The 27,283-nt window shown below is 41.2% G+C and overlaps 1 protein-coding gene across 2 annotated transcripts in view; it reads right to left on the reverse strand.

The window, feature by feature from the left end:
* Positions 1-27,283, reverse strand: part of LOC126194847 (protein EFR3 homolog cmp44E) — a 96,212-nt gene that overhangs the window by 14,218 nt on the left and 54,711 nt on the right. For both annotated transcript variants that reach the window (XM_049933188.1, XM_049933189.1), the window contains exon 14: positions 10,955-11,132. In XM_049933188.1, coding sequence (XP_049789145.1) covers positions 10,955-11,132 — 178 coding nt within the window. The remainder of the gene's footprint in view (positions 1-10,954; positions 11,133-27,283) is intronic.

Raw genomic sequence — 27,283 nt, forward strand, 5'->3', positions numbered from 1 at the left:
CGAAGATACACAAACTCCGGATTGATAAAAGAGAAATATCTATTATATGAAACAGTCAAATCAAATCTTTATCACCACATAACATGCCTCAGATGGTCAAAAACTGTGGCATAGGTAACTTGTCGATTCTAACATTATATAGAGTAACAAAATTATTCTAAGTTTACAACACATATGGTGTTACTTCCTGAGTGAGATATTATTTTACAAGGGTGTCGTTCTAGAAATCTTCTACACATTATACAATTTATTATCAGGTATTTTTCCAAGTTTACTTCAGTATTTTTTAGATGTGGGTCACACTTTCCTTTTCAGATTTTATTTATAAATTTTATGTTCATACAATGTGGAGTTTTTAATCTGTGGCTAGGTGACAATTAACTTGTTCTATGTCTAGTTTTCTTGCAGTGTTGTCTCCTTTTAGCTCCCATTGTGGCTAAGATGATCTATTGCAGTAGTCTAAAAGCTTTGGGCTGATTAGTTTTCTCAGACCAAAATATACTTAACATACAGTTTTTTTTACTATTAAATCGGTGATTCTATACGAGACATTTCTACCAATGAGACCTTTCAGCTGACTCAGCATGCTCTCGATATGAATACTCCACAATGTATTTTTATCTACTATTGCACCAAGGAATTTGATAGTTTGCAATGTCAAGTTTGTTTTTGACTGTATAGCATTTTTCAGTTATACATTATGCTGTTTGTTTTGTGGTGAAAAGAATAGTTTCTGTTATAGCAAAATTAAATTTAATTTTTTTTTTCTGACCCATGTCTCTACTTCTCCAAGTGTCTGTTCAAAATGACAGATTAACTCTTCTCATCTTCTACAGCAGATTGTCATTTTTGAATCATCTGCATAGAGCACAATATCAGACCAAACCTGGAGTTGTATTTCATTGATATAATACAAAAATAGTACAGGCCCTAATATATTGAACCTAACACTAATCTTGTGGAACACCTAATTGTGTTTCCAGCCAGAGGAATTTCTTTCCACTGTTATGAACATGTTCTCTTTGTTACTTGTTTGCCATATAGGCCTAAATTAACATTCATCTAAGAGATTTTTCTTGAAAACTGTAGATTATTAGCTTGGGGAGAATAAAGTCATGATTTACTGTATCAAAAGCTTTAGTGAGGTCACAAAAAATACCAGATGCACACACACTCTATTTGCAGACATCTGTGACATTTGTGACCACTTCATTTACTGCACAAGTTGTGCTGCAGCCTTTCCTAAAACCATATCAGTTATGTGAATTAAACTGTATAATCAACTACAATTTTCTGTTTGATCATGTGCAGTCCTTTCAAAAATTTTTGAGGAAATTGGTAACAATGAAATGCATCTATAGCTGCCAGTTTAATCTTGTTTGCTCTTTTTTGTTGAACTTCAGCATATTTTAATCGATCTGGAAAACATCCCACAACAAAAAACTAATCAACTGTTATAAGACAGTGGATGTGCTATACAATGACAGACATTTTTATTATTCAGGTGGGAACCTCATCCTAATCCACAGAGTTAACATTTTTTTGGACCTTTATGATATTTGTAAGTTCAGAGCTCTAAACAGGGGAAAACTTATGACCTATACTATTTCTGTCTGTCATAATGAAATTTCCAGATTTCTGTTTAGTGGTTTTAAGTCACCAATTGTACTACAATTTGTGGAGAAGTCCTTGAAGGATTCATGTATGGAACTGGGATCTCTAACAGCTCTATTGTTTATCATTAGTTCAGAGGAGCATTTTCCTCTCCATTTCATTGTCAACTTCATTTCTTATAACAGAGCAAACAACCCTTTTTTTTGTATACTTGTTTACAGTACATTTTGCTGGTTTAATTAAAATAAGCTTAAGAAAAATATTTATGTTCATCTAAGAGGTGAGACTATACCAAATATATGCATCAGCTGATGAGTCTTCACAAAACGAAAACTTTCACTGTTGTGGTTTTGAGTCAAAGACCAGTTTGATGTACCTGTACATGCTAGTCTACCATGTGCAAGTATCTTCATCTCTTTGTAACTGGTGCAACCTTTATCTGTTCGAACCAGTTCCCATAGTCAAGCCTTGGCCTCTCTCTACAATTTTTATCCCATATCAACTGATCCAGTCAAGCAAAGTTGTGGTATAAGTTTTTTTACTCTGCAATTCTATTCGGCACTTCCTCATAAGTTATTTGACCTTACACATCAACGTTCAGCATTCTCCTGTATCATTAGTGCCACCTTTCAAAAGCTCCTGTACTCTTCTGATTTGTACCATTTATTGTCCAAATTTCACTTCAGTACAAGTCTCAACTCTAGACAAAGACCTTAAGAAAAGATTTCCTAATATTTTTTTTCAATTCTCTCAGCACTGATATAATTTGAATATACTGAATTACTCTTGTTTTAATTTTGTTGATTTTCATCTTAAAACATCTTACAAGATACTATCCTTTCTGTTTAATTAGTTCTTATATCATATACTGAAGTTTAATTCACTTTCCAAATTTCTCTTTGGTTTCCTTTACTGCTAGCTCAATATACATCAGGGACAGGCTGAAAGCCTCTCCAGCTCTCTTCTCAACTACTACTTGCCTTTCATGTCTTGATTTATTACTGCAGTCTGATTTCTGTATAAGCTATAGACGATATTTTGCTTCCCGTGTTTTATCCCTGCTGTCTTCAGATTTCAGAGAGTGCATTCAAATCAACATTTTCAAAAGTTTTCTCCCAATATCATAACTCTGGGTGCAGGTCCAATATGTCTGTGGAATGCACACCACAGGGCATCTAGCACGAAGCTGTCCTTGAAGTAAGCAAAATGTAAAAGTTTGATGTGTCACTGTGGTGTCAACTGCTGCTCAAATTGCTGCTGCAAATACAGTATGATGCACCACAGCTATACATTGAACATGATGGTCTTCTCTTTTGGTAGTGCCATGTGACCATCCAGAGCCTGGTCTTTTTGCAATTACACATTTTCATAACCACTGATGCCGGCAATTGTGTACAGTTGACAATGGCATCTTTGTTGCCTTACAGGCATTCTTGACTAACATCAATTCATCATGTCCAGTCTCATTATAGCATGTATTTAAAGCAAATCTGATTTGCATCTTCACAGTGGCACTACTAGCACCACTCTTAAGAGAGTGGCACAAAATTTTAATAAACATCGTCTTTCAGTTGTAGAAAGATGCCTACCAACTTCTGTTGATGTTGCACAACTCCTCCTTGGTGTCATTTTTTTTCCATCAGTGTATTTATGTGGAATTCAAACTGATCATCCCCAAGGTCAGCTTCTACCAGTCCTCCTTGACTTAACTTGACTTAGTTCCTGTCATTCCCTCTGGGACATAAGGCCGTAATGAAATTCTTTCACCTGGTACGATTTCTAGCAAGTCTCTTCACTTCACTCCAGGTGTCCCCCATCCTCTGCAGCTTCTCTCTCAATCGTCCTTTTCCAGGTCTGTTTGGGACAGCCACGTTTTCTAACTCGTTGAGGGTTCCAGTCTAGAACCACTCTTTCAACAGCTCCATCTAGATTCCTCAATGTATGCCCAATCCAGTTCCATTTTCTTTCCTTGATTTGTATATAGATTGGTTGCTGATTTGTCTCTCTTCAAAAAACTTCATTTATCATTATATCTGTCCATCTCACATTTAAAATACGCTGGAGACAACAGTTGATAAAAACTTGGAGCTGGTTTTTAAAGTGGTTAGTCACCTTCCAAGTTTCGCAACCATACAACAGAACAGCCTTCACATTGCTACTGAAAAGCCAGAGTTTGGTCTTCTTTGATATGTTCCTATTTCTCCAAACAGGGAACAGTTGTACAAATGCACCATTTGCTTTGTGGATGCAACTACGGACGTCCTCCTCAGTGCCTCCTGTAGTCGTGACTATACTTCCGAGATAGAGGAAAGATTGGACCTGCTCTATGTCCTCTCCATTAATGGCCACCATATTCGTGATGGTCAAACTTATCCACATTTCTTTGGTTTTGCGAACATTTATCTTGAGGTCTGCAACTTCTGCCTCTCTCTGTAACCTGGCCAGTTTCTCTTCAATGCCTCGATATCGTTGTGTCATTAGGCAGACGTCGTCTGTGAAATCTAAATCTTCGAGCCTATCTCGCATCCACCATTGCACACCTCTCTTCTGTCCCCCCATAACTCTCTTCATCACATGGTCCAACACCAAAAGAAATAGTGTTGGCAAAAGAATACACCCTTGTCGTACTCCCGAATTAACTTGGAAAGGCTCTGTTACTTCTCCATTATGTAGCACTTGGCATTCATAGTCTTCATACATCTCCTCAATGATGTTAATAATCTCCGTTGGAATGCCATATTTTGCAAGTGTATCCCACATGACTCTTTGACAGAGTCGAAAGCCTTTCCAAAATCAATGAAGGTTAGGTACAGGGTGTGTTGCCACTCCACACTTTGTTCCAAAATAATTCTGAGAGTATTGATAAGGAACACACAGTTATGATGTTTTCTAAAACCAGCCTGCTCTCTCCTCAGTCGTGCTTCCACAGAATCCTTAATGCAGTTTAAAATTATCCTCGAAAGTACCTTACTCGGTACTGACAGTAGGGTAATACCCCACCAGTTGTTGCAGTTAGTAACATCTCCTTTTTTGGGTATTTTCACAATAATAGCTCATTTCCAATCTGTGGTCCTTCTGATCTCCTGTAAATGTTTAGAGTACCTTTCAGCCATGACTTACTATTGTTCAGTAATAGTCACAACTGTCAATACTTGCCTTCTTTGGAATTGAAATTATTACATTCTTCTTGAAGTCAGGGTATTTTGCCTGTCTCACATACCTTGCACAGTAGGTGGAATAGTTTTGTTACAGGGTGTACACACTTCTTAGGGAATGCCGTCTACTCCAGGTGCCTCTCCTTGACTTGTCTTTCAGTGCTCTGTCAACTTCTTCTCACAGTACTACAACTTCCATCTAATCTTCACGTCCCTCCTCTTACTTTTCATCAGACTTGTCTTTTTGCCTATTTGATCCTCTGCTCCTTTCCCTATTTAATCTCTCAAAGCTACCCATTCATCTTCCATTCTATTTCTTTTCAATTACTGCCTGGTGCTCCCCTTGAAATTCTCAATGATCATTGGTTCTTACAATTTATTCAGGTCTCATCTTAATTTGCTTACCTTTTTGGGATTTCTTCAGTTTTAATCTGCAACTCATAACCAATAAATTATGCTAAAACAATCTGCAACTGAGCATTATACCAGAGGTTGAAAATACCGCTTCAGCTGTAAAGTTCTTTTACTATCACACAACCAGTTTCCAAATCTGATATTGAAATTTCTGTCTTAGCATTAAATAATCTATATATTACTTATTAAATACTCTATTTGAAATTTTCTAGTGGCTCCAAGTTATCTTGTATGATTGTTAAAGCAAGTGTTAAATTGTATCTGTGTAACATTCTGCCATGTGGCTTCCCCTTTGATTGCTCATCCCCCCTGTCTACGTTCTTCCATTATGTTTTCCCTCCCTTCTTTCTCTTCCTATCAAATTCCAGTCCTCCATTACATTTAAATTTCCATTTTCCTTAAAGTACTGAATAATTTATTTTATCCCATTCATTTTTTAAACCTCTTCATCACCTACATGGCTGTTATGCATACATACTTGCACTACTGTGGTGGGTCTTGGCTTTGTCTATGACGAGGCCATTCATATTAATTCTCCCACATTCCCATTTTCTTATTAATTATCTGACCTGTTCCCATAATATGCCTATTGGATTATATGTTGATTACCAAGCCCTCAACTGAACAGACATCCTGTTCTTCCTACCACTGCCCTTCACTAGAGCTCCCTTTATCTAACTTCAACCTATCCATTTCCCGAGGACATGCAGCTTTACTGTATGATTAAATGATGATGGCGTCCTCTTGGGTAAAATATTCCGGAGGTAAAATAGTCCCCCATTCGGATTTCCGGGCGGGGACTACTCAAGAGGATGTCGTTATCAGGAGATAGAAAACTGGCGTTCTACGGATCGGAGCGTGGAATGTCAGATCCCTTAATCGGGCAGGTAGGTTAGAAAATTTAAAAAGGGAAATAGATAGGTTAAAGTTAGATATAGCGGGAATTAGTGAAGTTCGGTGGCAGGAGGAACAAGACTTTTGGTCAGGTGATTACAGGGTTATAAGTACAAAATCAAATAAGGGTAATACAGGAGTAGGTTTAATAATGAATAAAAAAATAGGAGTGCAGGTTAGCAACTACAAACAGCATAGTGAATGCATTATTGTGGCCAAGATAGACGCAAAGCCCATGCCTACTACAGTAGTACAAGTTTATATGCCAACTAGCTCTGCAGATGATGAAGAAATTGATGAAATGTATGACGAGATAAAAGAAATTATTCAGGTAGTGAAGGGAGACGAAAATTTAATAGTCATGGGTGACTGGAATTCGTCAGTAGGAAAAGGGAGAGAAGGAAACATAGTAGGTGAATATGGATTGGGGGGAAGAAATGAAAGAGGAAGCCGCCTTGTAGAATTTTGCACAGAGCATAACTTAATCATAGCTAACACTTGGTTCAAGAATCATAAAAGAAGGTTGTATACCTGGAAGAATCCTGGAGATACTAAAAGGTATCAGATAGATTATATAATGGTAAGACAGAGATTTAGGAACCAGGTTTTAAATTGTAAGACATTTCCAGGGGCAGATGTGGATTCTGACCACAATCTATTGGTTATGAACTGCAGATTGAAACTGAAGAAACTGCAAAAAGGTGGGAATTTAAGGAGATGGGACCTGGATAAACTGACTAAACCAGAGGTTGTACAGAGTTTCAGGGAGAGCATAAGGGAACAATTGACAGGAATGGGGGAAAGAAATACAGTAGAAGAAGAATGAGTAGCTCTGAGGGATGAAGTAGTGAAGGCAGCAGACGATCAAGTAGGTAAAAAGACAAGGGCTAATAGAAATCCTTGGGTAACAGAAGAAATATTGAATTTAATTGATGAAAGGAGAAAATATAAAAATGCAGTAAATGAAGCAGGCAAAAACGAATACAAACGTCTCAAAAATGAGATCGACAGGAAGTGCAAAATGGCTAAGCAGGGATGGCTAGAGGACAAATGTAAGGATGTAGAGGCTTGTCTCACTAGGGGTAAGATAGATACTGCCTACAGGAAAATTAAAGAGACCTTTGGAGAGAAGAGAACCACTTGTATGAATATCAAGAGCTCAGATGGCAACCCAGTTCTAAGCAAAGAAGGGAAGGCAGAAAGGTGGAAGGAGTATATAGAGGGATTATACAAGGGCGATGTACTTGAGGACAATATTATGGAAATGGAAAAGGATGTAGATGAAGATGAAATGGGAGATACGATACTGCGTGAAGAGTTTGACAGAGCACTGAAAGACCTGAGTCGAAACAAGGCCCCGGGAGTAGACAACATTCCATTAGAACTACTGATGGCCTTGGGAGAGCCAGTCATGACAAAACTCTACCATCTGGTGAGCAAGATGTATGAGACAGGCAAAATACCCACGGACTTCAAGAAGAATATAATAATTACAATCCCAAAGAAAGCAGGTGTTGACAGATGTGAAAATTACCGAACTATCAGTTTAATAAGTCACAGCTGCAAAATACTAACGCGAATTCTTTACAGACGAATGGAAAAACTGGTAGAAGCCGACCTCGGGGAAGATCAGTTTGGATTCCGTAGAAATGTTGGAACACGTGAGGCAATACTAACCTTACGACTTATGTTAGAAGAAAGATTAAGAAAAGGCAAACCTACGTTTCTAGCATTTGTAGACTTAGAGAACGTTAACTGGAATACTCTCTTTCAAATTCTGAAGGTGGCAGGGGTAAAATACAGGGAGCGAAAGGCTATTTACAATTTGTACAGAAACCAGATGGCAGTTATAAGAGTCGAGGGGCATGAAAGGGAAGTAGTGGTTGGGAAGGGAGTGAGACAGGGTTGTAGCCTCTCCCCGATGTTATTCAATCTGTATATTGAGCAAGCAGTAAAGTAAACAAAAGAAAAATTCGGAGTAGGTATTAAAATTCATGGAGAAGAAGTAAAAACTTTGAGGTTCACTGATGACATTGTAATTCTGTCAGAGACAGCAAAGGACTTGGAAGAGCAGTTGAACGGAATGGACAGTGTCTTGAAAGGAGAATATAAGATGAACATCAACAAAAGCAAAATGAGGATAATGGAATGTAGTCAAATTAAATCGGGTGATGCTGAGGGGATTAGATTAGGAAATGAGACACAAAGTAGTAAAGGAGTTTTGCTATTTAGGGAGCAAAATAACTGATGATGGTCGAAGTAGAGAGGATATAAAATGTAGACTGGCAATGGGAAGGAAATCGTTTCTGAAGAAGAGAAATTTGTTAACATCGAGTATAGATTTAAGTGTCAGGAAGTCGTTTCTGAAAGTATTTGTATGGAGTGTAGCCATGTATGGAAGTGAAACATGGGCAATAACCAGTTTGGACAAGAAGAGAATAGAAGCTTTTGAAATGTGGTGCTATAGAAGAATGCTGAAGATAAGGTGGGTAGATCGCGTAACTAATGAGGAGGTATTGAATAGGATTGGGGAGAAGAGAAGTTTGTGGCACAACTTGACTAGAAAAAGGGATCGGTTGGTAGGACATGTTTTGAGGCATCAAGGGATCACAAATTTAGCATTGGAGGGCAGCGTGGAGGGTAAAAATCGTAGAGGGAGACCAAGAGATCAATACACTAAGCAGATTCAGAAGGATGTAGGTTGCAGTAGGTACTGGGAGATGAAGAAGCTTGCACAGGATAGAGTAGCATGGAGAGCTACATCAAACCAGTCTCAGGACTGAAGACCACAACAACAACAACAACATCCATTTCTCATTTCAAGTTCTCTAATCTACTTACCTGATTAAGGGATCTAATATCCAAGCTCCTATTTCTAGAATACCTGGTTTATTTTTTCTGATGCCAACATCCTTCTAAGTAGTTCCTGCCCGGATATCTGAAGGAAGGACTATCTTACCGCAAAAATATTTTCCTCAGAAGGATGCCATCATTGAACAGAGCTGCCGGCCATCAGGAAATTTAATGGCTGTAGTTTCCTCTTGCTTTCAGCTGTCAAAGTACCAAGACAATGGAGCCATTTTAGCTAATGTTACAATGCCATATAAGTCAAATATCCAGACTGTCGTCCCTGGTCCCTGCATCTACTGAAAATAAGAGCATCTATGTGCCATTGACTGAAAAGACTGCCACCAATCTTCAGGAACCATATGTCTGTCTGTTCTCTTGATAGATACTCTTCAATGTGATTACACATATGGTATGGCTGGCTGTATTACTGAGGTGCAGAAGCCACCCCATGGTAACATGGTCCATTGTTCATGGGGAGAAGTGATATTTATGGATCTTATTGTTCCTCTGGACTAAAACTATTCTATTGCCATTTTACTGACAAGTCTCCCAATACTGTTCATCACTGTGGACCAAAAGCCAAGTATACATTTGGAAAAAAAGGAACAATGTACTCAAATAATAATTGTCTAACAGAGATTTCCTACAAAAAATAGATTGATGAGACCATGAGAGCCAACATACTTAAAAAAAAGGATTGTTAAAAGAGTAATTCTTAAATAACACAAAGGTATAAAGTCAATCATTATTGCAAAAACACAGAGTAAGGGTTGGTCAAAAAGTAAGAAACCATAAACTAATAATAAAACATTTCTTGCTTTAAAATATAAAGCATCCCACTAGATAATCTGATTCTCCAGATCTGTATCCTTCCATAAGTCCAACATTCCTTTCACCCTAACGAATGCTGACAATATTTGCATATAGACAAATCAAAAAATTAACAATGTAGTCCAAATTCAGTATTATCACAACGCTCTTGATGTGTGTGCATTTTACCGGGTTGTTATAATTAAAGTGCAGTTAACACGGAGGTCCAGCATGGGCTGTAATTATCGCATGGCAGTGAAACTTGATAGACATCCTAATGTGTTAATGTGGGACTGATTTATGCTTAAAAAAATTAGTTCCAATTTTGTCCATCAGGTGAAAATCTGGCACTGTACAGCACCTTGTCACCACCTCGAGTGCTTACACTAAACAAATGAAATTGTGCAAGCAGCAGTCAATAATAAAATCAACATTATGCCATTCTCACTAGCTTGACATTTTCTGCTCACATTCACTTCCTAACCCATTACCTGTGGAAACATTTCTATATAACTTTGTTGTTGCATTTACAGTGCCAGATTTGCACCTGGTGGCCAAAATTGGAACCAATTATTTTCCAGTGAAAATCAGTCTCGCATTAATGCATTAGAATATCAACCAAGTTTTCCTACCATACGAAAATTGCAGCCCACACTGGAGCTCTGTGAGTAGCTGCACTTTAATTATAACCACTTGGTATCAATGACAACAATGGGTCATAAAAGAGTAGTGTAACACTGATACTGCCAGCTATATTTTTATACAAAAGAGCACTGCACACAGCATGTTAATCTACCCCTGTAGGCACCAGTATACTTGAATAGTTAACTTTTGATTGAAATCTGTTGATGAATAAACAGTTATTAACATTCCAGTTCTGAACTGCATAGAGGAGAATGATGAAGATTTCTCACCAATACAATCATTAATTGTAGTATACATTCCTCCATCCCGTAAGTGAAAGTGTGAGTAAGGCAGTCACCACATACATTTTTTTATAACTGACTTCTTGCTTGTAATAATGCACAGGAATAATTAACTCCTTCTCATGTTAAGACTTATTGCTGTGATTTTTATCCAGTTCATGATGAGCAATGATACTACTTAAAATGGCAAAGACTCAAAGCTGAACAATGTCTTTCTCTGATGTATATTGGCAGCCAGTCCAATCCAAAGACGTTCTCTATACTCTAGTTTAGTTGGTCACAGTTGCATACCTGCAAAAGGAGCGGCTGACTGGAGCCGTGTAGCATCCATGCCTGCATTCCTGAGCTTCTCAGCAACCACTGCCTGGTCAACCAACAGCTCTGCCGGTATAGGGCCTGGCTCCACATCATACCTTGCCAACAACTCCGGTAACAGGTAAGGAGCCATAGTTTGTCGTAAGATGATGATCTGACAAATTATTCACGTTAAAACTGATCATTAATTACCAAATATTACATACTGAACACATGTAAAACATTTAGAAATACATCTATCTGCAAGTTTTGTAATTTGATATATAATTCAAACAATTTGGTGGAAAATTTAAATATATGTACTTTACTTGACATCTATTATCACTGTATGTATTATGAAATTGTCAAATGCTTTTGAGAGTGGGATGTGGTTCAACAGAATTCGTTAATGATTATTTTACAGGTGATGGTTCTTTTATGGCAAGAACCCATAGCAGGCTGAAGAGTGCCAGTACGGGGTGGGATGGGGGTGTACGGGAAAAGTCCTTCCCACTGCTCTATTCCAACCCCCATGGCTACCTATGGTCAGCAGTACTGGGCGTCCAAAAAATACAAAAAATACTGCCTTACTACCAGACGTCATTCTCAGCATTTTGTGTCATGTTCTGTAGTTCTCTGTGTAAGCTCTCCAGTTTTATTTCATATGTGCATTATATTACCTAGTTATATCTAAAAACAAAGGTTCTGTAACTTACCAAACGAAAGCGTTGGTACGTTGATAGAGACAAAAAACACACAAACACACACACAAATTTGTGTGTTTTTTGTCTCTATCAATGTACCAACGCTTTCGTTTGGTAAGTTACAGAATCTTTGTTTTTAGATATATTTTTCCCACGTGGGATGTTTCCCTCTATTATATTCATATTACCTAGTTATTTATATCTGTGTGATTGCTGTGTTGTTTCTCATTTGCACAGAAAAGTGCTTAGTTCAGTAATTAGTAAATCAGTGTTCACCAGTATTATTTCATCTGGCTCCACAATGTTGTGACAAGAATGTCAGATCGCAAGAAGGGACAGATGAGTAATGCGGTGAGTATAGGAAATAAGAAATATTATAAAATCATGTGATCAGAAAGCTAGAGAAAGAAGTTTTACACACACTGATTGGCAAAGAAACAGCAGCACTTCAGTTTCCTAAACATTTTTTTATTTAAATTTTTTATTCTAAAGTCCAGTCCCTTTAATGGCACTAATCTACTATTTTATGATAAAATATTGTGGCATGGTCCCATCTAGGTGGAACAATGGAAAAAGATTATAAACAAATTAAGTCACAGATATAGATGTAACTTGTATGGATTGAAATTTCAAGCAAATTTTGAGGACACTCCTGAAGGTAATGAAACTCTCTTTTGGATTTTTATACTTCAATTTACAGATTTCTCTTTGCATCTTCGAAAGCCTTCCTCTTGAGGGCCACCTTAGGTCCTGTAGGGTCTCTGAATGACGAGAGTACCTTCTACCCCGCTGGTCCCACACTCGTTCAATAGGATTCAAATGAGGACTTTCAGTGGGCTAAGCCACAGCACGAATCTCACTTCATCCAAGAACTCTTGCACAATTCTCACAACAGATGGGCATATGTGGTCGTGCATTCATGTCAAACCATCACCAATAAATGACGCAAAAGGCACAACAGGCTTCAGAAGGATTTACTCCATACACTGAAGTGCTTCAAGGCTCCCTTGCTCCACAAAGACCAAATCTGTCCTTGCAGTCATAGTGATTCCCACCCACGCCATCATCGTGGTTGAGAATGTGCAAGAGGAATTACTTTCCCCTAGCTTTCTTCACTCTCTCTCTGTACTGTCCAATGATGGCAGGCAAATCACGACTCATCAGTGAACACCACTTGTTCCCATCGTCATACTATTTAACTGCGATATTCCCTTGCAAAATGTAGTCGAGCTGTGCGATGCCCTCTGGTGATTTCTGCAGTTTTGTAGTTTAGTGGCGATGGTGTGATGTTTGTGTAGAACTTTAAAGATAAAAGAAGTGGTTGTTTCTTGCTGGTGCTGCTCTTTTCAGACCTGATACTGGTTTCTTTACATGGGCTCCAGTTTCCCTGTACCTTATAATGGTTCTGAAAACTGTGGAAGGTGTAGTAATCAACACTTCTGAAAAGTAATCCATGCTATGACTATCTTCCACTACAGCAACAGAAGATGCGGAATCCTCAGGACTTAATGGCATTTTTACTCCAGAAAACTGATAATGATAATCACAGATAGATCCTGCAAATGTGTGGTTGAAAGGGGTAAAATACAAGGTACAACAATAAGTGCTACAAGAGTGGGAAAACATCAATTCCTCACATTCAGTGTTGTGTTTTTCAGCTTGCAAGGGAAATAACAGTTAAGGCTAATGGAATAAGCAATTGATGTAAAGCATTTTTTGTGCCAGTGTATCTAGTCAAAGTAGTCAGCATGCTGTAAATTATGCTGGCATATCTGTAATAACAGAATACCACAGTAGCTCAGTGGTATTATGCCAGAGTACAGATGCATAGGTCTCATGTTAGATCCCTGGACAGACAGGATTTTTATCTGTCATTCTGTGTTTCAATCATTTTTGTCAATGTTTTTGAATATGAAAAATGCCAAGTTTCACTGTGATTTGGAATCCATACTGGAAGAAGGCAATGACATACCACTTCTAATAGCACAATGCCTAGTAAAGGACTGTGTTGTTCAAATCAACCTTCGGGGTGATGACAGCTTTACTTACATGGAAGAACTACTATAAAAATTCAAAGGGAGGTAATTTCTACCAGTGAACCTTCTCTTTAAATTCCTGGTAAAAGGCATCAAAGATCAACATAATAAAAGTTTCATTGCAATTGTTCCAATGGCGATGTGATACGAGATACTGTAAGGCATTTCTACTCAGTGGAGAAGAGAGTCCACTCTGTAATAAAGCTCCTCACAGCAAGCAGGTAAAGAACTGAATTACTATGGTGTGTTGACACATTAAGGAGAGTGTTGCACAGGATGGGGATCAAATTTTGACTACATTGTTTATTTAAGACACGAAGGAATTACAGACATTGGCTGTGAGTGTGCACTGATTATATCAAAGGGGGAAGTTGAAAATTTACGCGAGACCAGGATTCCCACCAGGGTCTCCTGCTTACTAGAGAGATGCGCTGACCACTGCGCCGTCCTGACACATTGGTCATCATAATGCCCCTTGCCCATTATGCTCATTATTCGTGGCATTTTGCTGACTACTGTAAGAGACTGAGCCAGGTGTGCATTAGCACTGAAGAGATCACTGGCTGTCCTCACTTCAACTATATGTGATGTCTGTTCTTTCGGAACTTGAATGAACAAGTATAAATTTGAAAAGCTGGTATAAAGGCCTTGTTGTCCAAAATCTAACTTCCCGACAGGCTTTTTGTTGTGCCTCTCTGTGACTCAGCATTCCCATTAGATGGTGAATAGTCATCCTCAGTGCATTTAAACCAAGCCATGTAGATTCATCAAGCTTCTGACAAAACTTTACTATACAATTTTCACAAGTAGATAGCCAGATTCTAATCAGACTATCAGACATGTTCAAGTTGTAGAGTAACATGTTTTGTCACAAGCTTGATGAGCCTATATGACTCAGTTTAAATGCATTGAGGAAAGCTATTCAACAGCTGAAACCTAGATCTGCAGCAAAATACAGATTGAAGTTGAGACTGATTATTGAATTCCTTTGCCTTTTTCGTTACATATGTTGGTATCATATAGTTTACATAATGGTAAGACAGAGATTTAGGAACCAGGTTTCAGGGAGAGCATAAAGGAACAATTGACAGGAATGGGGGAAAGAAATACAGTAGAGGAAGAATGGGTAGCTTTGAGGGATGAAATAGTGAAGGCAGCAGAGGATCAAATAGGTAAAAAGATGAGGGCTAATAGAAATCCTTGGGTAACAGAAGAAATATTGAATTTAATTGATGAAAGGAGAAAATATAAAAATGCAGTAAATGAAGCAGGCAAAAACGAATACAAACGTCTCAAAAATGAGATCGACAGGAAGTGCGAAATGGCTAAGCAGGGATGGCTAGAGGACAAATATAAGGATGTAGAGGCTTATCTCACTAGGAGTAAGATAGATACTGCCTACAGGAAAGTTAAAGAGACCTTTGGAGAAAGGAGAACCACTTGCCTGAATATCAAGAGCTTTGATGGAAACCCAGTTCTAAGCAAAGAATGGAAAGGAGAAAGGTGGAAGGAGTATATAGATGGTCTACACAAGGGCGATGTACTTAAGGACAATATTATGGAAATGGAAGAGGATGTAGATGAAGATGAAATGGGAGATACGATACTGCTTGAAGAGTTTGACAGAGCACTGAAAGACCTAAGTCGAAACAAGGCCCCCGGAGTAGACAACATTCCATTAGAACTACTGACAGCCTTGGGAGAGCCAGTCCTGACAAAACTCTACCATCTGGTGAGCAAGATGTACGAGACAGGCGAAATACCCTCAGACTTCAAGAAGAATATAATAATTCCAATCCCAAAGAAAGCAGGTGTTGACAGATGTGAAAATTACCGAAATATCAGTTTAATAAGTCACAGCTGCAAAATACTAACGCGAATCTTTACAGACGAATGGAAAAACTGATAGAAGCCGACCTCGGGGAAGATCAGTTTGGATTCCGTAGAAATGTTGGAACACGTGAGGCAATACTGACCGTACAACTTATCTTAGAAGAAAGATTAAGGAAAGGCATTTGTAGACTTAGAGAAAGCTTTTGACAATGTTGACTGGAATACTCTCTTTCAAATTCTGAAGGTGGCAGGGGTAAAATACAGGGAGCGAAAGGCTATTTACAATTTGTACAGAAACCAGTTGGCAGTTATAAGAGTCGAGGGGTATGAAAGGGAAGCAGTGGTTGGGAAGGGAGTGAGACAGGGTTGTTATTCAATCTGTATATTGAGCAAGCTATAAAGGAAACAAAAGAAAAGTTCAGAGTAGGTATTAAAATCCATGGAGAAGAAATAAAAACTATGAGGTTCGCCGATGACATTGTAATTCTGTCAGAGACAGCAAAGGACTTGGAAGAACAGTTGAACGGAATGGACAGTGTCTTGAAAGGAGGGTATAAGTTGAACATCAACAAAAGCAAAACGAGGGTAATGGAATATAGTCAAATTAAGTTGGGTGATGCTGAGGGAATTAGATTAGGAAATGAGACACTTAAAGACTTTTAAAGGAGTTTTGCTATTTGGGGAGCAAAATAACTGAGGAGGGTCGAAGGAGAGAGGTTATAAAATGTAGACTGGCAATGGCAAGGAAAGCGTTTCTGAAGAAGAAAAATTTGTTAACACTGAGTATAGATTAAAATGTCAGGAAGTTGTTTCTGAAAATATTTGAATGGAGTGTAGCCATGTATGGAAGTGAAACATGGACGATAAATAGTTTAGACAAGTAGAGGATAGAAGCTTTTGAAATGTGGTGCTACAGAAGAATGCTGAAGATTAGATGGGGAGATCACATAACTAATGAGGAGGTATTGAATAGAATTGGGGAGAAGAGGAGCTTGTGGCACAACTTGACTAGAAGAAGGGATCGGTTGGTAGGACATGTTCTGAGACATCGAGGGATCACGAATTTAGTACTGGAGGGCAGCGTGGAGGGTAAAAATCGTAGAGGGAGATCCAGAGATGAATACTCTAAGCGGATTCAGAAGGATGTAGGCTGCAGTAGGTACTGGGAGATGAACAAGCTTGCACTGGATAGAGTAGCATGGAGAGCTGCATCAAACCAGTCTCAGGACTGAAGACCACAACAACAACAACAACAACAACAACAAAACAATAACAACAACAACATGTTGGCTTGGATTCAAGAGAGGCAGAGAATTAATAAACAGCCCTTATGTAATTTAAAAAAGTAACCTTACTGTGAAATACAGCAATTGGACAAAAATACGGAAACACTGAACATAAATGGAATTGCTAGCCAAGCCCACAGGTTGCGCTGATGTATTTGTCTGTGAACGGCACCTGCACTATGTCCTCAACACATTGCAAGTGTCAGTCGTGGTCAGAACAATGTTCAGTGCAATTGTGGCACATTATGTTGGACATAAGTGAATTTGGAGAAGGTCAAATTGTTGGTGTTCCTAAGGTGGGTGGTTCTGTAATCAACATAGCCAAAGTGTTGGTGTTTCAAGAGCCATTGTATCAAAGATTTATACCACACAGGGAAAGTGGAAAATCATTATCTGCTATGTCACAGCTTGACAAAAATGTGTGTCGAGTGATCGTGATAGATGGTCAATGAAGAGATTTATGACTACAGTTGCAAAAGTCACTGCAAATTGGTTGGTTGGTTTAAAAGATGGGGGGGGGGGGGGGGGATCAAACTACGAGGTCATCGGTCCCTTGTTCCGAAGGAAACAATGCCACAAGGGTGACAAGACAATGAGACAACACAAAACAGAATGAAAGGTAAACCCACGAGAACTCAAGGAAAACAAACACTTAAATGGACAAAAGGGGCAAGAAAACCATGAAGGCACAAGAGACAGATAGAAGAGGTTTAAACAAGAAAGCAGGTTACCATGGCTGGCGAACCATGAGGATAAAAAGGAAAAGCCAGCCACTCTGCAACACATTAACACCCCCATCCTGAAACCACTAGGGTGGAGGACACACAGGGACAAAGGACATGTGCTAAAACTTAGAGCAAATGACAAAACCCACCCTCAAGAATAAAATGTAAAACTAAAGCTGCTGTTGAGGCATTGTCACCCAACACCAAAGGTAGGGTGCTGGGAAGGTTAAAAGCCCGCTGTAAAAGTGGGCAGTCTAGCAAGAGATAGACAAACGTCATTCATGAGCCACAGTGACACTGAGATGGGTCCTCGCGTGGAGGAGGTAACCATGCGTCAGCCACGTATGGCCAATGTGGATCTGACAGACAACCACAGAGTCCCTGTGAGAGGCATACACAGACGTCTTCCACACTTTCATAGTTTCCCTAATGCCACACAGCTTGTTGTGTGTACTCAGGTTATGCCAATCGGTCTCTCAAAGCCGGTAAACCTTGCGGCGTAATAATGAACTCAGGTCAGTTTCAGAGAAGCCGATCTCCATAAGCAGTTTCTGGGTAGCCTGTTTGGCCAGCTTGTCGGCAAGTTCGTCGCCTGGGATTCCGACGTGACCTGGGGTTCAGACAAACACCACTGAATGATTGGACCGTTCCAGGGCATATATGGACTCCTGGATGGTCGCCATCAAAGGATGACGAGGGTAGCACTGGTCGATAGCTTGTAGGCTGCTCAAGGAGTCAGTACACAGGACAAATGACTCGCCTGGGCATGAGCAGATGTGCTCATAAGTATGAGATATGGCCGCCAGCTCTGCAGTGAAAACACTGCAGCCATCTGGCAAGGAGTGCTGTTCTATATGCCCCCATGAACATAGGCAAAGCCAACGTGACCATCAGCCATCGAGCCATTGTTGTAAACCATTTCATGGCCCCGGGACACGTCGAGAAACGAGAGGATGTGAGAGGGGAGAGTCGCAGGTTTAACTGAGTCCTTAGGGCCATGTGAAAGGTCCAGGCGAAGCTGCGGCCTAGGTGTACACCATGGAGGTGTTCGTGTATGAACCTGAAGATAAGTGGTAAAGGCAAGGACTCCAGTTCGGAGAGAAGGGATCGCACACGAACTGCAATTGGAAGCCCTGACCTGGGCAGCCGATGCAGGAGATGAACCGCTGTGGACGGGAAAAGGAGATGCTAATTTGGATGCGCAGGAGAACTGCGAATGTGTGCAACGTAACTGAAGACCAATTGTGCACGGCTAACCTGCAATGGAGGGACTCCGGCCTCCACAAGGATGCTGGTCACCAGACTCTTCCAGAAGTTCCTCTCGATAGGCGATCACCACAGTGGTGCATTGGATCAAGTAAACACAACACTGAGGATGCTGATGAACCATAAACGAGACTCCCGCAGTCAAGACAGAATTGAACAAGGGCTCTGTAGAGGTGCAGCAGCATAGAGCGATCTGCACCCCAGTTGGTGTTGCTCAGGCAGCGGAGGGCATTGAGGTGCTGCCAGCACTTCCACTTAAGCTGACAGAGGTGAGGAAGCCAAGTCAATCGGGCGTCAAAAACCAGTCATAAGAATCGGTATCTTTCCACTATAGTGAATAGATTGTCATTAAGGTAAAGTTCTGGTTCTGGATGAACGGTACAACGCTGACAGAAGTGCATAACACACGACTTTGCGGCCGAAAACTGGAAACTGTGGGCTAGAGCCCATTACTGCGCCTTGTGGATGACTCCCTGTAGGCGCCGCTCAGCAACACCAATACCGGTGGAGCAGTACGAAAGGCAGAAGTCATCTGCATGCAGAGACGGTGAGACAGACAGGCCTACAGCTGCTGCTAGACCATTAATGGCCACTAAAAATAGAGATAAACTCAATACGAAGCCCTGCAGGACCCCATTCTCCTGGATATGAGGCAAACTATGGGAGGCACCAACTTGGAAATGGAAAGTACGAAGCGACAGGAAATTTTGGATAAAAATCGGGAGCAGGCCTCGGAGACCCCACTCGTATAATGTGGCAAGGATATGATGTCGTCAGGTGGTGTCATACGCTTTTCGTAAATCAAAAAAGATGGCGACAAGGTGTTGGCGTCTGGAAAAGGCTGTTCAGATGGCAGACTCGAGGAACACAAGATTATCAGTGGTAAAGCAACCCTGGCGGAAGCTGCCCTGACATGGAGCCAGTAGGCCACATGACTTCAGGACCCAACTCAACTGCCTACACACAATATGTTCCAGCAGCTTACAAAGAATGTTGGTGAGGATGATATGCCAATAGTTATCCACATCAAGTGGGTTTTTACCGGGTTTGAGCACTGGAATGATGTTGCTCTCCCGCCATTGCGATGGGAAGGTGCCAACGTACTAGATCCGGTTGAAGATGATGAGGAGATGTTGCTTGTAATCAGATGAGAGATGTTTAATAATCTGACTGTGGATCCGATCTGGCCCAGGAGCTGTGTCGGGGCAATGTGCAAGGGCACTGAGGAGCTCCCATTCTGTAAATGGGGCATTACAGGATTCACTGTGGCGTGTAGTGAACGAGAGGACTTTCCCTTCCAGCCGCCATTTGAGAGTGTGAAAGGCTGGAGGGCAATGCTCCGACACTGAAGCCCAAGCATAGTGCTCAGCAAAGTGCTTGGCAATTGTGTTTGCATCGGTAGATAACACACCAAAGTGACGTACGGCATCCAATGGTCAAGGCATATCTCTCCGAACACTCCTGCTTCTGTCTTTTGATATGCTGGTGAACGCGGGCATGGAGCTGCTTAAAGGCTATAAGGTGCTCCAGGGAAGGGCGCCACTTATGCCGCTGTAGAGTTCGCCGATGCTCCTTAATTGTCTCAGCGACTTCTGGGGATCACCAAGTGGCGTCTTTCGCCGGGGGCACCTGAAAGTGCGAGGGATTGTGTTTTCCGCTGCATTAACGTTTGTTGTAGTCACCTGCTCAACCATGATATTGACGTTACCATATGGGGGAGAGTCAACCGTGACCACATGTAATGGATCTGGGAGATGTGTGTTTTTCTACCGGATTTGTCGATATGAAATCTAATGAGGGAAGTTGTAAATGTTTTCTTATATTTTTGTCAGAATATTTTTTTTTGTGAATTGTAATTTGCCTTATTTTATGCTAATTTGCTTATATGTTTGAGAGTGACAGCATATTGATTAATATTAGTAGATGTGACGAAGAATATCAAAGAGACTGGTTACAAGTGGAAGCTTGTCTGTTGTGTAAAATGTCTTTGACGCTGGAGTCGTCTTTGACCGTAGTCAGTCGGCAGTGAACTCTCGGTGTGTGTGACAGTGGACCAATGTGCAGGTCACCGTTATAATAATTTGCAAGTGAACTGGAAAAATGAATTATGTTACTACTTTTTTTATATAAACATCAAGCAGGAACCACATTCGAAGAAATGGTATTTGAAGCACCAAAAATGAGGCAAACGCATTGAACCAGGTCATTTCTGCAGCCGATGAAACACCATTGTGGAATCATACTTTCACTAGACAACTGAAGCCAACACAGAAAAGTCAAATATCATCTTATAAACATTTCACGGAAAAGTGAGTACTGTCACGAAATATGCTAAATTCAAGTATATAAAAATAGTGAGCATATTTCACACAGAGGTGAAAGTTTCCCAGTCTGCCTTGTTTAAAGCCCATCTGGGCAAGCGTCCATGGGCCTGATGCCGGGGCAGTGACAGGAAGATTGGGAAGTAGTCACTACCACACAGGTCGTCATGTGCTCTCCAGTGGATGGATGGGAGACGTCCTTAGCTGCAAATGGATAAATCAATGGCTGAGTAACTACCATGAGCCACACTGAAATGTGTTGGGGCCCCAGTATTTACTAAGAGGCCGAGGTCGAACTGAGACAGTAAAGTTTCGACATCCCTGCCTTGGCCAGTAAGCACGGTGCCACCCCAAAGTAGGAAAGGTTTAGGGAGTTGATCAATCAGTGCAGCTAATACATTCAAGGGTACTGCATCATCTGGAGGAAGATATACATTGCAAACAGTTATTTCCTGTGTCACCCTTGTTCTGACAGCCACAGCTTCAAGAGGGGTTTGAAGTGGCACAGTTGCACTACAGACTAAGTTTAGGACTTAAACACAAACTCCAACTGACACTCAATTATAGTCGCTATGGTTCCTGTAATATCCCTTATAGCCGCGGAGGGCAGGGTCAGCATTGCAGGGAACCAAGTTTCCTGGAGGGCAATACAGAAAGCAGATGTAATACTTAACAGCTGCCGTAAATCAGCCAGGCGGTGGAAAAAACAACCACAATTCCACTGGAGGATGACATCGTGAGACTGGGAAGGCATGGAACATTCAATGAGGCAGGTTACGCCTCAGGGTCACCTGCTGCCACAGCCTTATTGCCTGAGCAGTGTATATCCATTGTGTCTGAGGGTCTGGCAAGATCTAGGTCCTCAGCAGACGCCAGAATCTCCACCTCATCCCTAAATGCAGACCTTGTAGGTAGCATAGTGGTGGTGTGGGTGCCACCGCAATTTCCTTGGTCTTAGGTGTCTTCTTTTTGGACTTTTTCGCTGCTCCTTGAGTTTCTCTGGCTAGGAGGGCTTCACTGATTCAGTCTCCAGGCTGAGGATGAGTGTGAAGCCCTACGACCAGCTGCTTTTGGGCACTTCAGCCACTGGCGGATGTCATCTTTCCCACTAGCAGAAACCTGGGAAGGGAGTGACCCAAGGGACTTATGCTTCTCCGGCTGGGAAGTGGGGACTGGTGTCCCCGATAGTTGGCGCGGCAGTGCTCCAGAGGTAGGTGGTGTGGGAGCAACAGGGGGGAAATTGCCCCCCCCTCCCCCCACCATCAAGGGGGCAAGTGTAGCCTTCAGGCTCTGAGAGCCGACTGGAATTCGCAGAACTGATGGGGCTACAACTGTTCTCGTGATGGTAGCATATGAGAGGATCATAGCCACAGGATGTACATGCTCATATTTTCTCTTAGCCTCAGTGTAGGTCAGTTGGTCCAGGGTTTTGTATTCCATGATTTTCCTCTCTTTCTGTAAAATCCTGCAGTCTGGCGAACAAGATGAATGATGCTCACCGCAGTTGACACAGATGGGAGGCGAGGCACATGGAGTATTGGAATGTGATGGATGTCCACAATCTCAACATGTGACACTGGAAGTACAGCGGGAAGACATATGGACGAACTTCCAGCACTTACAGCACCACATCGAGGGAGGGGTCTACTGCCTGACATCACGGCAGTAGACCATCACCTAGACCTTCTCGGGTAAGATGTCACCTTCGAAGGCCAAGATGAAGGCACCGGTGGCAACCTGATGATCCATCAGACGCCGATGGACACGCTGCACGAAATGAACACCTCGCCACTAAATTGGTGCACAGCTCATCGGCAGACTGCAAAAGAAGGTCCATGAGGAATATAATACCCCGGACCATATTTAAGCTCTTATGTGGTGTGATGGTAACAGGAACATCCACCAATTTGTTACAAGTGAGTAAAGCCCGTGACTGGACAGAGGATGCTGTTTTTATCAAGACTAATCCAGAGCTCATTTTGGACATGCACTCCACCTCCCCAAACTTGTCCTCTAAATGCTCTACAAAAAACTGTGGCTTCATTGAAACAAAGGAGTCCCTATTAGTTCTCGTACATACGAGGAACTGGGGTGAATAAGGTTCACTGCCATCCTTAACCTAGCGTTCCTCCATGGTGTGGCCAGGGAGGGGAATGATTTAGGGTCGCACTTTCTTGCATTGTACTGAGACTTGGAACACTTAGAGACTGCTGGTGTCTGATCACCAGCAAGTGATGACGTGGTACACTTCATTGCACATCATCTGCCCTGATGCCACCCACTCTGACCAGGAGCCCTCCCCGTGGGCGCCACCCAGCCGCAGCAAAAGCCACCAGGCAGGATGGCCTTTGCTGAGAGTCCCGATGCCCCAGGGCGACGGGCATCTACTCCTTGGCATATGTTGGGACTTAACAGCACAGGCATCAGCAGGGCGATCCCTGTGTTGTCAGGCGGTACAACTAACAGGGTACATGGTGGCCCCATCACAACGGACTGGCTACTGTGCTCAATATGAGGTGCAAGGAAGCCCACGGTCATCATTGGCTCAGAAAGCGACACTGCATAGTGCATGGTGGAAAACGCACCCAGGAAGGTGTTCTCACCCAAGAGATGGAGAATGAGCGGGACTGCAATGCACAATGCACAATGGATACGATGCACCATGTAAGGCGCCCTTCCCCAACTCGCTCACTCTTCGGGAAAATTTTGAAAAATGGAGGTCAAAACCTACAGGGGACCATTTTAGTTGTCTCTTATGACAAGCAGGGATACCTCGGGCCTATTCTAATCCCAAGACCTGCAGGGGGGGGGGGGGGGGGGGTGTTCACTGTAGAAATGAATGTCACACTCATGAAACCTTCCAGTGCCAAAACTACACAATGGGAGCTCCAGAAGCAGGGAATTGCAGGGAGAGCTGGAATTCCAAAACCAATCAGTGATTCAAATGCCCATAACAGATAAATGCGATGCTGAAGTCATAAAATGTGAATGACAGAACAAAGGAAGAAAGTCATTTGGTCAGATGAGTCTTTTGTCACACCATGTCTAGCTCCTGGCAGAGTTTACATCACAAGAGTGAAACATGGCAGGGGTCAGTGATGATTAGGGCAGCCATGTCATGGTATTCCATGCAGACCATGGTTTCTCTGCAATGTCACATTACTTTCCACGATTATGTGACCATTTTGGAAGATCAGATCCATCACATGGTACAATGTTCATTCCACAATGGTGATGCTGTGCTGCAAGATGACAGGGCTCTGTTCACGCAGCTCGTATCATCCAGAACTCGTTTTGTGAACATGAGGATGAGTTATTGCATCTCCCCTGGCCACCACAGTCACCTGATTGAACCTTTGTGGTCTACTTTGGAGAGAAAGGTACGTGACGGCTATCCACTTCCACTCTCATTACCTGAACTTGCCACTATTTTGCAGGAAGAATGGTATAAGATTCTCTTGAAAACCATTCAGGACCTGCGCCTATCCATTCCACGATGAATGGAAGGTGTTTTCAATGCCAACAGTTTTCCTACAGTGTATTAAGTATGATAATGTCTTGTGTTTTTAGTGTTTCCATATTTTTATTTATACCTGTAAAACAATACAACAACCAAAATAAAAGCAGTAGGTTTAAAACTTCATGTGTGACATCAAAATCTGCTACCAGGTAACATTCAAAGCTATGTTGCTCTGTTCTGCGCATTGTTAACATGCCTGAATCCCCCTTGGCATGCTGTCTACAAGGTTGTCAAGCTGCTGCTATTCAAACATGCCACTCTGCAATGACAGCCCTTATGAGGTCATTCAGTTTGTGAGGAAGACCCCTGTGAGGAAACGATTCAGGTTTCAATTGCTCCCAAACGTACCCAATTGGGCTGATGTCAGCAGATACCACAGATGGTTCCATCCAGTTGATTCAGTCCTTCTAGAGGAAGGTGTTTATCAGGTGGCTGCAGCACAATAGCTTGAAGGATTTTGTTACAATAAAGTGCAGCCATCAAATTATCCTCAATAGGGAATTAGAGGCACCTGACATGCATAAATGGTAGCAGTCCAATGCTTGATTAAACTACCTACTGACCTACCTCCCTGCTGAACCAATGGGACTGTATGCCTTTAACATGTATTAGTATCTGGCCACCTCTACACTCTTCTACATCAGGCATCAGACAAATCCTGGATTTGTTGGTGAAGAAAATCTGAAGCCACTAATCCAGGTTCCATTCCAGGTTCTCTCTCATCCACCTTCTTCGCACACTATGATATTTGAGGAGGAAATATATTGTTGTTTGCCACAGACACTTAGAGGCCAAATTGATCATGTGGAGATAAATGCATAGTGTTGGTTTGACACAGCCATTCAAGATGGCAGTGTGCTGTTCTACTTGGAATACTAATGAGCCATGATTTTTAGGCTGTGGCCATTAGCACTGATTGCAGGTGACCAATACGAGGCAGATCTTCAGTGTTTTATGTTTCATGATGGTGGTTGAATGTCCATTTGACATCACTGTGGTGTATGCCAATTTGGTGGGTAACTTCTCATATGTATGTGTATTCTGAATTAGTTAGCTCTGCAGAAAGACATCATCCAAAAGCTTAGCGATGTTTTCACTTTAGTTACAGGCTAAACATAAACTATACAGTGAGTTATTGCATTTACTCCTGTGCATAAATGTAATTGCACCTGGAATTATTTTAAGAGGAGTTTTCCCTAAGTTTGATATCAAAGTGCTGGACAATGATGCAGCCTTCTGTTGAAAAGTTTGGCCTGTGACAGGACTTACCAGAGTGAATACCTGTGCTGGCTTTGAGTGTGCTGTGAAATTACAGTAAGGCAAGTTCTACACAGTTTTTATCTCGGTATCACTTAGCCGTGAGCACCTGACACAGCTAGAAGGAGCTTAGCATGATGGGTAAAGTGCTTTCCATATAGGAAAGTCTTCGAAAAAGTTACCTTTGAGTGGAAACAGGAACAAGCAGCTGCCAATAACTGAGTGCTGCTTATTCTACTGGGCTGGGGCAGAAAGGATTAGCAACAAGCAGTGAAGGTAAGTTGTTGCAGCCTCTGTAAGGAGGAAAACCCACACAAGTACATATTGAGGACTTACATAAAACAGCTAAAATTGATGTTCCAAAAATTTCTAACAATGAGATGTAAATTCTGCTCACATAAACTGAGTGACGTATTAAAATACACCATGGCATGCAAAATTAGAAACCTCAATATCTTTATCCAACACCCACTATGCAAAAGTAACATCTGTGCAGTATTATTACGCAAATGTCTAAGCTATATTTTAAAGGTAAGGAAAGGGTACAGATGAAATAAATGACCATACATTGCACCTTAGAAGTAAGTTATATCTATAATTTCTAGTGATTTAATCTAGTAGGTGTGAAAAGATGAACTTAGAAATGTTGCAAACTACTAATTTAAAATGACATAAGACATTATTTATACATTGTATAATATCAAATTAACAAGTGTTTTAGCATGATTCATAAAAGATGTCATATATGTAAATAAGCCAACTGGTTTGAAAACTGTAAATTTTATGCTGTGTTAAGTTATGATGATGCTGTTGGTACGTAGGCAGTAACAGTGATAGCCAATGACAGGATACATAGCTGTGGTGGTAGAGGAACACACAGGAAGGAAGGCAAGAAGAGATGTTTGTAGATGAAATGGACACTTCATCCTGGGAGGGAGTGAACACTTCACACTGTGAGATAGTGGTGGGAGGTCTTCATGTGGAGACACAGTACAGACAAGTTGGTCTTGTTACCTCCTAAGTGATAGACAGCCACATATTCAAAAGTCACCAGTTTCATTACAAACAATGGAAAAGGAAAGTTGTTACTCACAATATAGCATGAGTTATGCGCGCATGTGTGAAATCAGTGTTGAACATAGAGGTTTTAATGAAGCTTTTTATGATGTGATTTCTAAAGTTTTCATATGGTGTCATACAAAATGAGTAATAGGTTGTTCTTCATTTAGCGAAACACTGTGTACATTGGCTGCCAGCTCACATTGCTATCTCAACAGTTTTTAGCCACAAAAGGACTTTTGTTTGTTCAAAATGAACATTTTTATTTAAAAGAATAAACTACAGTGTTACCTAATTTAATTAATTGTACCGAAACCAC

Source organism: Schistocerca nitens, chromosome 7, assembly GCF_023898315.1.
Source record: "Schistocerca nitens isolate TAMUIC-IGC-003100 chromosome 7, iqSchNite1.1, whole genome shotgun sequence".
Lineage (NCBI taxonomy): Eukaryota > Metazoa > Arthropoda > Insecta > Orthoptera > Acrididae > Schistocerca > Schistocerca nitens.